The 14,326-nt window shown below is 41.3% G+C and overlaps 1 protein-coding gene across 1 annotated transcript in view; it reads right to left on the minus strand.

Moving 5' to 3' along the window:
- Nucleotides 1-1,719: 1,719 nt before the first annotated feature.
- Nucleotides 1,720-14,326, minus strand: part of PDS5B (PDS5 cohesin associated factor B) — a 67,641-nt gene continuing 55,034 nt past the window's right edge. Inside the window, exons 24-35 of the mRNA XM_035115198.2 lie at nucleotides 13,370-13,493; nucleotides 12,996-13,200; nucleotides 12,451-12,565; nucleotides 11,977-12,109; nucleotides 10,180-10,299; nucleotides 9,246-9,308; nucleotides 8,290-8,435; nucleotides 5,806-5,905; nucleotides 4,393-4,832; nucleotides 4,199-4,300; nucleotides 3,804-3,942; nucleotides 1,720-2,605 (exon numbers count right to left, since the gene is read on the minus strand). Coding sequence (XP_034971089.1) covers nucleotides 2,570-2,605; nucleotides 3,804-3,942; nucleotides 4,199-4,300; nucleotides 4,393-4,832; nucleotides 5,806-5,905; nucleotides 8,290-8,435; nucleotides 9,246-9,308; nucleotides 10,180-10,299; nucleotides 11,977-12,109; nucleotides 12,451-12,565; nucleotides 12,996-13,200; nucleotides 13,370-13,493 — 1,723 coding nt within the window. The 3' untranslated portion in view covers nucleotides 1,720-2,569. The remainder of the gene's footprint in view (nucleotides 2,606-3,803; nucleotides 3,943-4,198; nucleotides 4,301-4,392; nucleotides 4,833-5,805; nucleotides 5,906-8,289; nucleotides 8,436-9,245; nucleotides 9,309-10,179; nucleotides 10,300-11,976; nucleotides 12,110-12,450; nucleotides 12,566-12,995; nucleotides 13,201-13,369; nucleotides 13,494-14,326) is intronic.

The following is a 14,326-nucleotide window of genomic DNA, read 5'->3' on the forward strand; positions in this document are numbered from 1 at the left end:
AGTTCAATTTGACTGTTTAATGTTATACAGTACATACTATAAACTGAACATAATTGAAGAGCACGCTAACTGAATCTTAGCGTATAGTCTCTTTATACATTATTTTACTGCAGCTACTGTATGCAGATCTCAAAGTGTTAGTACATAAGATATTCATTACACGTGTATGAGGAGGATAAAACCTAAAAGGTTTATAAACATTGTCATCTGCACCTGTTTTCCCAATTACACATTAAAATGCAAGAAATGAACATTTAAACTGCAAAACTATAGATTAAATTTAAACATTGGCATTTTATGATTTAACTGATGTGCAGCAATATTAATGGAAATATGACCAAACTATGTTCATGCAAATAAATCTCCAACAGTCTGCAAGTAGTTTCAATATCTCTTCCATACTTTGTATAAAATGGTCTTAAGATATATATACTCCGTAAATGTTATCAGTGCAATATTGTCAGTGAAGAAAATGCGGTGCTAACTTCCTTTCCCCACCCCCCTAGGATATAAAAACTCTCATTTGCACTGCTAAACTTTGTGAACCACTGAGGTTGCTTTGTGCTAGGGAAGTTTCTAAGTGAAGTCATCTGAGCCACCTTCAGCTAATGTTTTCAGACAGCTGTTTACCCAGAACTACGGGCATAAAAATATAGGACAGCTGAAGAACAATAATTACTAGCTAAAAGAGCCACTACAAAAAGCACTTAAACAGAACAGCTTGATCAACACAAACTGTCTGGCTTTGTCTATTGCTGCTGCTGAGTAATAATACAAATCAATACAAATTATATAATAAAAAAAGCTTAGAAAAAAGTTGAATCACCTCTGAAAAATATACTTGCAAACATGTTTGCTAACTACCATGATGTCTCACATCCCCTTCCCCAGCATATACTTCCTTGGAATTATAACTTAAAAGGATGCCTTTTGTTAATTTTATGACAATGTCCCATTATTCCATGAGATAAAATATTAATAAGTTAAAATTAGATTCTTTTACATTTACTGCTAGTAAGCAGAAGGGAAAAAGCATGTTAAACTATAAAGTGTGCTTGGCTAAGCATAAATAGTAACCTATACATTTTGGTTCAAAGACAGTTTGTAAAACTGCATACAGGACAATGCCTTAAGGAGTTTTCCCCTAGTTGTTTTTCTTTGTTTTTCTTTTCTTTTCCTTTTTTGTAATTTTACTCCAGAAACAAAGTTCAACCACATTAAGGTAGGACATAAAGTGAAGCTTCATACAGATTTTGAATACCCTGACTGGAATATTCTGCAGCTGATCATTCAAATGAAAACACGCCCCTCCTAAGTCCCACCCCCTAACTGCCCATAACCTCACTCACAAAAATAAAAATTTTGGTTAACAAAGAAGAAAGTACAACAAACTCTTGGTAGAATGTTCTTCTCATGAGGCAAGGTAGCATATCCTACAGCCAGATAAGACTTAAAAAATTACATTGCAATTTCATTACATTTTTCTCATAAACATGCAACTCACTGTGAAATACAAAACACTTGGCTCTGAAGAAAGAACAGCTTTATAAAGACAGACTGCATCAATAAAATTTTCTTTCCAATTTTTACATGGTTATAAAACCTGTTTTTTCACTAAAGTTCAGGTATCAGGTTTCATATTATAATGTAATAATTTGCTCTTTGTGAACGTAATGTTCAAGAGGAAATATACACATTGACATACTAGACTATTAAAAATTCAGTTCAGAATTTTATTGATACAGCAGATTAAACCAATAAGGAAAAAATAAGGGGAAAGGATTTCATTACATTATTTATTAACACATAAAAAATTAACATATTAAATCATTTTTTTCTTTTTTAAATGCTCAATGCCACGAGAGGTCCAGGAGCCTGGAATCAATACTGAGGTGCATAAAATGAATTGACTTTCACAAATCTGCATCTGGCTGTATTATTTTATCCCACATCATTCAAAATCAATTTGGCACCTTTGAAGACAGATGGGTGCCAAAGGTAAAACACTGGATTAGATACATAAAGATAAAGAGATCATGTATTTTCCTTTCCAAACAAATAGTGACAGAAGTGCCACTATTTGTCAAGCTGATAATTTGTTCACAGTTAAATGCCAATAAAAATAAAAATACAGACACTGACAGATATTGCTTGATATCCATTCTAACTCCCCCCCAACCCTCCCTTTTTTGAAATAAACATATCTAACAAACAGTCTGGTACTGTCAGGTTTAAAGCCGCTGTAAAAGCTATACAAGCACTTTAGAAGTCAGAAATATTTCTTTTTTAAAAAAAGGATTATTTACAGGTGAGTTTCTTTATTCCATGTGTTTATATAGCCAGTGCACATTACACTTCACAAGAACCCTCAAGTTAATGATATTAACATGTGTGTGGCCTATGCTTGTGACCTACGAACTCCAAATGCAAGGGCGGGAAACAAAAGATTGGTCTAACTTCCTTCAGCAACCCCATTCTGAGCACCAACAGCTTCCTTCAGCCTGAAACTATGCATAATAAGAGCATTCTTCAAAAAGGCTTCACTTCAAGGGCTGGGAACATCGGTTGTTCATCGCCTTTCCCTTTTGGATGTCCTCCGGCTCACCTGAGGGAAAAAACACCAGATGAAGAGTTATATGCTCTAATCCAGAAAGGAGATCTGTCTATGTAAACAGGTTTCCACACGAATCACCCCCTGCTCCATCAAGAACCAGAAGCATATATGGGACGCACAACCCAAATTCATCTTAAATTGTGCAACTGGGTGGTCAATGGCTCCTTATCAACCCTGGTTTGTACTTTTAAAACAGGCAGAGGCAAACTCGGCCCTCCAAATGTTTTGGGACTACAATTCCCGTCATCCCTGACCACTGGTCCTGTTAGTTAGGGATGATGGGAGTTGTAGTCCCAAAAACATCTGGAAGGCCGAGTTTGCCTATCCCTGTTTTAAAATAACCTTTTAAAAGTGTGGTTTAGATATAGGAGAAAATAACCATTACTACATGAAAACATTCTGCTCACTGAAAAGACGATTGGGTCTAATGCTGAAAAACTAGGGCTGCCATTCATCAAATGGCGTCCGGACGGAATTTCCAAAAACCCGGACCTATGGCAGGCCATATCAGAAGAGTTGTTTTATTTCATGCATTTCCTAAAACAGAACTTCACCGGGGGGGGGGGGTGCAGTGGCGGAGCTTCATGCTCCGAGAGCAGGCGGGGGCAGGGGGCAGAGTACCCTGCCGGGATCGCGCTGCCAGGGGCGGTGCGCTCCCCCCGCACTCCTCTTCCTCCGGCAGTGTGTCCGGATTTTCACTTTTTGAAATATGGCAACCCTATAAAAACTTGTTCCATTTATTTCAGAGGGGTATCGTGAAAGAGCTGATTTCAATGGGACTAGGCAGAATCAGGAAGATGGTGAGGCTTACAAGTAATATATCATGTAATGAGTGCTTATTTGGATCAAGACTGAGAACCAGCTCTCACATTAAGCACAGGTAACTTAGGTTCCCATTGTGCTCACTTCTCTTGTAGTGTGGCATGTAAATGATTAGCCTACCCCACAATAAAATCCATTCATTTCACTTCCCACATTAAATGTAGGTACAGAAGGTGTCTCTTTGCTGAAGATCAAACTTTTAAGACATGTGATTATCAAATGATGTTAAGCAGGCAGGCAAGCCATTGTTTGTTTCTGTATCTCTCAAACATTTGTAGTTATATGTAATAAAATAAAATAATTTAAACTGGGGGGGACAGGAAATGAAGACTTGATAGGGAGCTGTAATACACAAACATCTGCTTACTCTGACTGTAGGAACTTCCTCTTCCTCCATTGTTACTTCTTGGGGAATGTCCTGAACAGGGGAACTACTTTGAAATACATCCATGTCTTCAGTTGATTCATTTTCTTTACTTGCTGTTTGCTTTGACCGTCCAGCTCTTCTAAAATGGCAAACCACAAATCAGGTGTATTAATCAAGGAGTGTTAAGTGCAGGTCATCACAGCATTTACGCAAAACTGAACTTATTTCCCGCAAGCCCTTATACTGCATATATGTTCAAAGGTTGCTGCAAAACTCTGGAGGGACATTAAGAGCACTGCCCAGCAGGTTAACAATTTTGGCAAAATTATCTGAGGTATTGCAATGTATCAAAACTAAATTTAATGTACCCTATATTAAATTCACCTCACACTCACCCTTTTTTCTGCTGCGATGGTGGTGTTTTTGACGGTCTCCCTCGCCTTTTCTGTGGTGTAGATTGGTTTGATTCAGCTGTACTTATTTCAGATGATTCAGACCTGTTTGGGAAGCATATCCTAAAGTTATACAGCAGATTTAGAATTAAGAGACATTGAAAGTTAGATAGCGGATATCAAAACAGGGGGAATACCTCTGTTGTGCTTTCCTTGGTGTCTTGTACTGCCGACCTTTTGGCTTCTGCTCGATATTTTGCCTTTCTTCCTCCTCCTCCTCTTCCTCCTCCTCCTCTTCCTCTACAGGTTTAACTGGTGTGGCTTTTTTCCTACCTCTTTTAGGAGCCTTTACTGCTGGCTCTTCCTTTTGCGTAGCAGCCTTGGGAGGTCGCCCTCTTCTTCCCTTCTTTGGTGGGCTATTTTGCTCATCTTCACTTTCGAGCACATCTTCCTTTAGTCTCTTTTCCTCTGACCACTGAGGTTCCTCAGACTCAGAAATGGCCGCTGCTCTCTTTCTCCCTCGCTGACCACTCCTAAGTTTTGGTTCTTGTCCCAGTTTATTCAGGTCATCTATACCCAACTTTTCTTCCGAGTCTGTAATGATTTTCTTCCTTCCTCTGGGCTTTTCCAGATCTGACTAAGGAACAAAGAGAAAATTACTTCTCCCATCAAATACTTAAAGATTCTACTTCGGAAAACAGATTTAAGATCAAGTGACGCCCTCCTAAAATGGGCTGCAGTACGTTATCCTTTTGACTTAAAATCGATCTTTTAACCTTTTCGGCTTTATTGTGAGAGCACATAATCTGAGGGGGAGGGGAAAGTAAGGTTAAACGAGGAAGTGAGTTCGGGGAGGAGCTATTAGCCTGCAGCAGTTCTACTTAGTTGCTTGCAATCTCTGGGAGTTCATGACCAGGACATGTAAAAGGGGCATTTTCAATGGATTGGTGGAAGAGAGTGAGATTGTGACTTTTGGATTAAGGCTGGTTGCTGAGGCTTGATTATGGGTTGTTTGTGGGTGTGGCAGAGCACATGATCTGAGGGGGGAGGGGTGTTTGAGGGAAAGGCCTAGGGTGCTGTCTCATGCTGTATGTAGGACCAAGAGACATGGGCGGCAAGGGAGCTGCTGGGTGGTCAATGGCTCCTTATCAACCCTGGTTTGTACTTCCAGCTACCTTTAAAAACAGGCATAGGCAAACTCGGCCCTCCATATGTTTTGGGACTACAATTCCCATCATCCCTGACCACTGGTCCTGTTAGCTAGGGATGAAAGAACTTGCAACACATGTGCATGTTTGTCTTCCTGCCTGGGAATGTGCAAAACCAAACCTGAAGCAAGTGTAACCTATGGAACCTAAACAGCTTTGCATCTTCTTAGTTCATGTTGACCCCAGACTGGTGCCCTCCAGATGTGGTTGACTCCAACTTCCACCCTTGCTAACCAATGGCCATTGACGGGAGTTGGTGCTTCAAAAGCAAATGTGCTAATTTTCAAAAGTTGGTGCCATTTTAAATTTTCAACGAGATTTTCAAGTGTATTATTTTCTTTTCTTTTTATTTAGATACCTACTGGAGGGGGGGAACCCAGAATACACTTAATTCATCCTTACAATTTCAGAATCATCTCTCTTGTCATTCTTCTTTCCTGGCAAAGGCGAAGCCATTGTATAGTCTTCATTTTCGCTGTGGTCCATTTCAGTACTATCAAGCCTATAACACACGTATTCAGGATCGTTAGAAATATAATTCTGCCACTTCTAATTTAGTATCAAATTAACAATGGCTTCAGGAAAAGCCCCGAAGCAACCAATTTTTCTTAATGGATTCTTAGATAACCTAAATCTGTTAAAACATATTTTTATTAGCCTCCAACATAAATTTACGATCTATTATGACAGATATACCTACATATTTCAAGAATATTGGGGCTGGGAGGGCAGGTGCTATATCAGAAATAGACTATGCCTCTTGAAGACCTAGCAGGCAGAAAGTCTACCTTCAGTACACTGTTGTTCTGAAATACACTTTTCCCCGATGAAGGAAATAGCATCCATTTACTTAAAAGGAAGACAATACAGGGGTACATTCACCGGAGACTAAAATCTGATCCAAGTGACCCCAATGCATGGGGAAAGGAACCATGGGAGTAGCGGGCGGGGGGGGCAGCTGCCCTTCCCAAATGAATAAAAATAAATACTAATCTGAGGTTTTACCCCCTAAAAGCCTGCCCCCCAACGAAAATCCTGGCTATGCCCATGAGAGGCACAGGAATACCCCTCTCAAGTAGGGAAAAATAGCTTCCCTTTTGTTCCGTTTCAACTCAAAGGAAGTCACTGAAAAACAAGCCATATGCATACATCAGCTTGTTTCATAGGATGCATTTCTTACTACACAATAGAACTGCAATGATGCTGGCACACTGCAGCACGATGGCAGAGAAGCCGGTGGGCAGCCCAGGCAACTAGCCTGGGTGGTGGGTAATCCAGGGGAGATGCAAAGGAACAGCCAGGCCAGCTCGTGGCAAATCTCCAGGAATCACCCTGCTCTGTCGCTGCTGTGCACCTCCTGCCGAGGCAACCACTGCAGTCTCAGTAGCAGCAGAGCAGGATGGTTGCTGGGGAGCTGCCACACCCAACCCTTCTGTTCCTTGCCTGAGCCATGGTTCACTGGAGCCGGGGGGCGGGGGGGTTGACCGAGCAGGTGGTCAAGCAAGGCCAGGAAGGGGGAGGAAACCTGTGGCAGACCATGATGTCAGGGGAGGGGGGGGAAAGGAGCTTCTTTTTCTCCTTAACCTGCAACCCCTTCCACCATGGTTGTTGTGGAAATCTCAAGAAACAAGCCTGCATTATAAAAATGCAGGCTTCTCCCTTCCTCCCACCAGGAGCAGCAGCCCCCATCGCACCTGTGTTTTGTCTGTCAGCACTGGCTTACTCCAGCAATAAAGGATTTCACTTCTGTGCTTTCTGTGCTGCCATTTCAGTAAGGAGCTCTGCAGTTCTGTTCCACCCCACCCCACCGGGAAGAAAAATAATGGCGATCTCCATATAGCAAGCAAGGGAGCACGTAGGATTCTGTCTTTGTATTTGACCCCATGCCCAGCAATCTCTGTCAGGTATGGAAGTAGCAGAGGGAATGGCAGGGTCTCAGTAGGAGAGAACATTCTTTGCATCGGGAAGACCCCAGGTTCAAAACCCTGAGAGGCACTGCCAGTCATAAGGCAATGTGACATCTGCATAAGACCAGAGAGTTCTGTGAAATTATTATTATAGAGCACATTCTCTTGGCACATGGTGACTGAAATTCTCATGTTGTTTAGCACATCACTATCCTAAGAAACATTAGGCAACTTCAGCTTAATTGAAGCCACACAGGTAGGTAGCCGTGTTGGTCTGAGTCGAAGCAAAATAAAAAAATTCCTTCAGTAGCACCTAAAGACCAACTAAGTTTATATTTTGGTATGAGCTTTCGTGTGCATGCACACTTCTTCACTGTATCTGAAGAAGTGTGCATGCACACGAAAGCTCATACCAAAATATAAACTTAGTTGGTCTTTAAGGTGCTACTGAAGGAATTTTTTTATGAAGCCACACAGTACAGCTAATGGCAAAATTTAGACCTAAGCAAAAACCTGCTTCAAAAATAAAATAAAAATGAAAGTACCGTAGCTTAACATACAATTCTGTAACTTGGAATGCTTTCAAGTATTATTGTTACGTTATCCTGGTAGGCCACGTTGTATCAATAACATCAACGCTGATTGATTCATTTCATTCATTTAACAGATGTGTCAGACAATGACGACAGCATATGGCTGTCACAGAAATGACGTAACAGGCTCAAAGAAATAGATTAGAGGCAACACTGCAAAAAGATTACCATTGGTGGCACCCACCCACCCAACTGTGGCTATTTGAAGATCCAATTGCCAATTTGGCTGCACATTTTGCTGCGTCAAATACAAAAAAAGGACACTCCTCTGGAAGTTAACACTAGTATACCACTAAATTGAAAAAAAAATACCAGTATGAGGGAAAGTTTTATATAGGGTTAATATATTAACTACTGACAGGCTAATCATTTTGCTGTGTACCCACCTCCCTTTGATTCTTCCAGGTGAGGATGGATTTGAATTACTGCTGGCGTTGCTTACGGTTTCCATCCGTGAAGATTTGGATTGAGACTGCTTGCCAGCTGACGAAAGAGGCTTATTCACTGCTCCAAGAACATTGGCAGCTTTGGGCTGGTCGAGGGGGGAAAGCAAATTCTCAGTTTCAGCTTATTATCTTTAGAATTAGGAATATCCGTCTCTCGGGTAACAAACCAATCTTCAAACCTGCAGTTTATGTTAGAGCCTAACATATACAGCTTGGTAAAAACTAAGTTTCAAGACAAGACAAAAGGCTAGACAAAAGTTGCAGTTTTTAGCCCTAATGTGTAGTAGCCTTGCGCCCATAACACCTTCTACGAACAAAGTCAGACATATCCTGGCCACAGTCATTCATGCCCTTCTCTCAAGACTTGTTCACTGCAGTGCATTGTAGCATTGTGTACACTGGAAACTTCTATTAATTCAGAATAGGTTGCTAATTGGAAATAGGGACTAGAGAACACATCTTGCCAGTTTTGAGACCAGGTGGTTGCCAATCACCTTCTGGGGACAATTCAAATTGTAGCTGGCTACCTGAAGGACAACTTTGGTCACATGTACCTGCCTGTGCATTGAAATAATTGCTGTGGGGCCTTCTCCTGATGCTCCCCCCCTCCTAAAATTAGGTGGGATGTGGCACCCCATTCTGAAATGCTCCCCCAAAGGTAACTTGTCTGGTTTGTTCTCTTTATGTTTTTCAGCACTAGGCAAATTATTTTATTTTCTAGGCATTTTTAAAGCCAGCTTCCTGGTCCTCATGAGTGTTTCATCTGAAAACCACCAACCTAATCTGCAGGGTTTTCTTCTTCTTTTTTTAAAAAAACCTCATTTGTCTCCCTCCCCCCTTTTTATTAAATAAGTTTAATTTGGTGCAATACTAAGCAGGTATATACAAAAGCCCACCTTTCCTGGCGTGAAAAATGATTTCATTTCTGGAGGCAGATAGTTTTTGGTATTACTGAAATTCTGCAAAGAGAAACAAAACTAATTAGAAGAAATATTTGAATAGTAGTTTAGTCAGTATCCTTGGTTGGCTTTGGGGAGTCACACTAGTAAAAAAAAAAAGCTTTATTTTTATAGGTATCAGAACAGATTTTTGATTCAACATTATGATCATGGTAGCACACAAATTTTAATGAAAAACAGCCAGTTCCTCAGCAGCACTTTATAAAGACTGAATACCCTGTTATAGGGACGTGGGTGGCACTGTGGGTTAAACCACAGAGCCTAGGGCTTGCTGATCAGAAGGTCAGCGGTTCAATTCCCCGCGATGGGGTGAGCTCCTGTTGCTCAGTCCCAGCTCCTGCCAACCTAGCAGCTTGAAAGCACGTCAAAGTGCAAGTAGATAAATAGGTACCGCTACAGCGGGAAGGTAAACGGCGTTTCTGTGTAGAAGCGGCTTTGTCACGCTGGCCACATGACCCGGAAGCTGTACGCCGGCTCCCTCGGCCAATAACGTGAGATGAGTGCCACAACCCCAGAATCGGTCACGACTGGACCTAATGGTCAGGGGTCCCTTTACCTTTACTTTGTGTTATACACAATATTATGGAGTAGAATTTATTAATCCTTTAAGTCTATAAAATTGAGCGTCTTTCGGATACTATGTTGTTTTGTTACCATAGAACCAAACTGCTAACCTTTGTAAAAAGTTGCACTTATCATTAAATGTTATTCTGGTCAGTAAAGAGTGGAGCATGCAGGTAAGGCTTCACTCCTCTTCTGGAAAGCAGGGTCAAAACTTTTGTTCCTGCCTTCCAGAAGAGCTAACCCATACCTGTAGGCTTCACTTCTCAATTCAACAAGGAAAGGTTCCAATCCACAAGCCAAATTTTACCTTGTCAGGTTGAGTGAAATACCGAGCTGGAAGTACAGGGTCTTTGGGTGATTCCAAACTATATGTTGTGCTCTTTGATATTATGATGTTCATTGCTATATCACACACTGTGTAAAGTTTCTGGGGGAGGGAAAGAAAGTGATTTTGAACACTATCAGAAAACATCCCAAATTATAACACAAAAGGTCTTGAAAGGGTCAAACTTAGAGAATTATTGTTTGAGACAGTCAAAATATCTAGAGTACTATAACTAAAGCAAGTTTTGTATGTAAAAGCTCAGATATATTTTGTAACACCATCAATCTACACGAGGGAGATGGATATTGCAGCGTATGACATAATGTCACCTCTCTGCTCAGCATATGAATGCCTGCAGCTATGGAATCCAGATACTCATATTATCCGAGCGATAAAATGGTCCAGCCCCCCCATTTCAGTTCTACGGAAAATGGAATCAACCTTCAGTATAAGAGAAAAGTAGAATACCAAGTTCATTTTATCCTGAAAGAACGCACTGCCCAATAGGTTCAAACTTTACAGCACTGGTCTTTAACGGGTGGGGTCAGGATTCACTAGTGAGTCACAGCCTGATCCAAGTGGATCACAGCAGGAGCAGGGCGACCATGCAAATATATGGTAAAGGATTAAGAAATGGGCCCCCAATTGCTTGCTTGGGGTAAAAGTGGGTCCTGGATCTGAAAAACCTGAAGACCCCTGGTTTTACGACACAGCCCTTATGAGGAATATAAAATACATTTTTTTATATATATAAAAACCTAACAAAATTTATAAAGCAGCAGCTTAAGAACATCTTATACAATTGCCAGGCACAATTCAAGCAAATCAGCTGGGATGTCCATGAGCAGCAGCCCTGTGTTGGGCAAAAAGATTCCTGCAGTGCAGGGGTTTGGACTAGATGACCCTCGTGGTCCCTTCCAACTCTATGATTCTATAATTGTAGGAATTTGTTATAAAGATGACAGAGCAAGAATAAAGGATTGCATTTATCTTACAACGATCTTGGGAGAGCTAGCACCTATTGTTGAGTCAAGCTGGAATCTGTTAAAGAAACTTCCCCAAGGAATCAGCTGTCAACGAGTTGCATGAATCTGTAGAATCATAGCTGAAAGCAACTTTTTACTTGTGACCCACTGGTTCATAGACTTCAGTGTTATTTGTATGGGTTTGCTTGCATGTGTTCATGTTGTTGATATGTTTTATTCGTATAACATAGATACTAATTGAGTCTATTTATTCATTGTGCCCGAACATCCTAGATAATCACAGCTGCTCAGCCAACCTTCACAAAAAGCTTAATACCTAATAATATAGCACTCTTGAAACAGGGCAGGCACTGTGCAGGTGTCCAAAAATCATAACAGAGTAACTGATCTCTCTCTCTCTCTCTCTCTCTCTCTCTCTCTCTCTCTCTCTCTCTCTCTCACACACACACACACACACACACACACACTTCAATTATCCTAATTCCTGGGATGGAGACATGTTAGGTCCACAGTGGACCCTCGGGTTACGTTACCTTCAGGTAATGTAACTTTCGGGTTGCGGACGTGGCAAACCCAGAAGTGTATACTTCTGGGTTTCGCTATGTGCGCATGCACAGAAGCGCTCTCTGTACATACACAGAAGTGCTCTGCGCGCTTCACACGTGCGCAGAAGCGGCACCTCATGTTGCGGACCTTTTGGGGTACGTAAGGACTCCCGGAACAAATTAAGTTCATATCCAGAAGCTTCACTGTATAACTATTTGTAGCATCCAAATATTTTAATTCAACTTACTTCATTCATTTTTGGGTCATCAGGTCCTTGAGCATCCTTTGTCTGTTTAATGTTTTCTACCATTTTTCTGATAAATGCATGACTATTATTTTCATTTTTAGACATCAATATTTCTAATATGAACCAAAGACACCTAAAAGAAAAATTCCTTATTAAATATACAACTGTCAGAAAATACAAGCATATACTCTGCAAAAGTGCGCGGCCACCTGTCATGGATGCTTTAGCTTAGTTTCCTGCATTGCAGTGGGTTGGACTAAATGACCCTTGAGGTCCATTCTAACTTTACAATTCTATGATTCTTTATTTACAATGGTTAAAAATAATAAACTGGTTTCTCTAGTCCGGGAAAAGAGAGAATTGAAAAAGCAATTTCCTTAGTGAAGCTAATACAAACTACAAATCAGCATATGAATACAGACTGACACATACTATCGATTGTATAATGTATCTGATCTTTTTGGAAAGTCTTACTCTTTAATATCTTTCAGTTGTTCGATATCTTGAACTTTGACATAATCGGGATCGTGAGCCAGAAGATGGATAGTATATGGAACAACATACTCTGGTAAAAGCGACAAGAGTTTTTCTGAAAGTGTAAAATTGAGGGGGGAAATAGTAAGGTTTGGATTGCTTCATAATAGTGATCAAAGAATATTCAATTTATATAGATTCCAATATAAAGCATTTTCAATCTCATGCAAATACGTCCACAAAGACCAAGTGCATATATGTGGGTGGCCAGAAGATTCCAACTTCTGGTTGAAGGCTTTAAAAAGTTGCAGCCCTAACCCTAGAAATAAATGAGAGGCAACGACATCAATATTGGGCTGAAGGCGACTTTGGTCAGAAACCTTGCTCCTGCATACACACAGCTGAAGCCTCCAGGAAATTTAAGGGCAGCCCCACATACAGCACAGTACAGTAACCTAATCTAGAAATGATTAGGCTGGACATGTGTCATTGTGAAAATCAAACTACCCGTTGCATACTTCTGCTTATTCCATTTGATTTCTTACCGCTAACTGCTGCATGCTGCTTCAGATATTCCCTTCTCACAGTGATGTTTTTCACTAGGCATTGTCTTGCATGAGCTCTTCTCTCTTTTACGGGGTCTTTTGCACACAGTGCACATATCGCCATATACTCTAGTGGCAACCGTAGCCTTGATAGACCTTTATGAAGTTTCTGAGCAAATGCTTGTCTAACCTGGTAACATTCATCCTGGAAAAAAAAAAGATTTTATACAACAATGGCTTGTTCCCTATATGCTCACGTTTTCTTAAAAGTCCAATGAACTTCACTGCACACGTTAACACTGTAAAATTTTGACTGTGTCAAGCTATGTAGATTAGCATGCAAATGCCCAGCAATGTCCTTCTGTTTAACTTACATTAATAGCTAATGCACACAGCTGGTACTGTTCTAACGTAATGATTTCGTGATAACAAGGCTCCTGGGCTAGCTTCACAATAGCACTCGCAGCAGCTAGCCTCAGACGAGACATATCAGGTTTGCTGAAAAATAAGAAGCGGAATATGAACTAATTAGGATAATAATCATTAGGTTATTGTGCAAAGGCTCTTCATGCTTAGCTCACATTCGCTTTCTCACAACCCCCATTATGCGTACCCGAAAAGCAGGAAGGCTCACCTGTCAAGATCGCATGATCTGCCTTCTCAGCGTGACAGTATTCAAACCACCACAGCTTATAAAGCAGAGGCGAGCGCTGGCCTTCACATATCACCACCAGTAGTTTATTTGGATGCCACTTTGCATGCCAAATTTGTGTCCAAAACAGCTCACAACGTATCAAATGAACAATAAGTACAGGTAACTCGTATCTCACTCTTATTTCACTAACGCGGTTGCAGCTTTGTGCATTTGGCCAGGAAGTAATTAATTTAATGGGAAGTGGGTGGGGCGAGCCAAAAGATGGGGCAGGGGGGGTACTGGGCGCAGAAACACCCCCACCACCTTCTCAAGGTGAGAGCAATGACAAGAGCAGCACCAGAAGCCTCTGGAAGGAGCCAATCCGCAGCATGGAAAACCCAGCACAAGGAGAGCTACTAAGAGACCCAGATGTATAAGCGAGTTTGAGCGCTTAAAAACGTTTGTGGGTTTGCAGGGAGAGAACAGAAAGAGCAGGAGTCTAAGAAGGAGAGGCGGCGGCAGCAGCAGCTAGAAGAGGATGGAGGAAGGCTAAGGGGAGGAGGGCAAGTGAAGCGGCAGGGAGGGTGTGCGAGGGGGGTGGCACTTGCCAAGACCTCAGTAAGCTTAACAACCAGATCTCAGGAGGTGGAGAGAGTTCTGGGGGATCGTGCAAGCTTTACACAGTTTTGCTTATGTG

The sequence above is a fragment of the Zootoca vivipara genome, chromosome 4 (genome assembly GCF_963506605.1).
Source record: "Zootoca vivipara chromosome 4, rZooViv1.1, whole genome shotgun sequence".
NCBI lineage: Eukaryota > Metazoa > Chordata > Lepidosauria > Squamata > Lacertidae > Zootoca > Zootoca vivipara.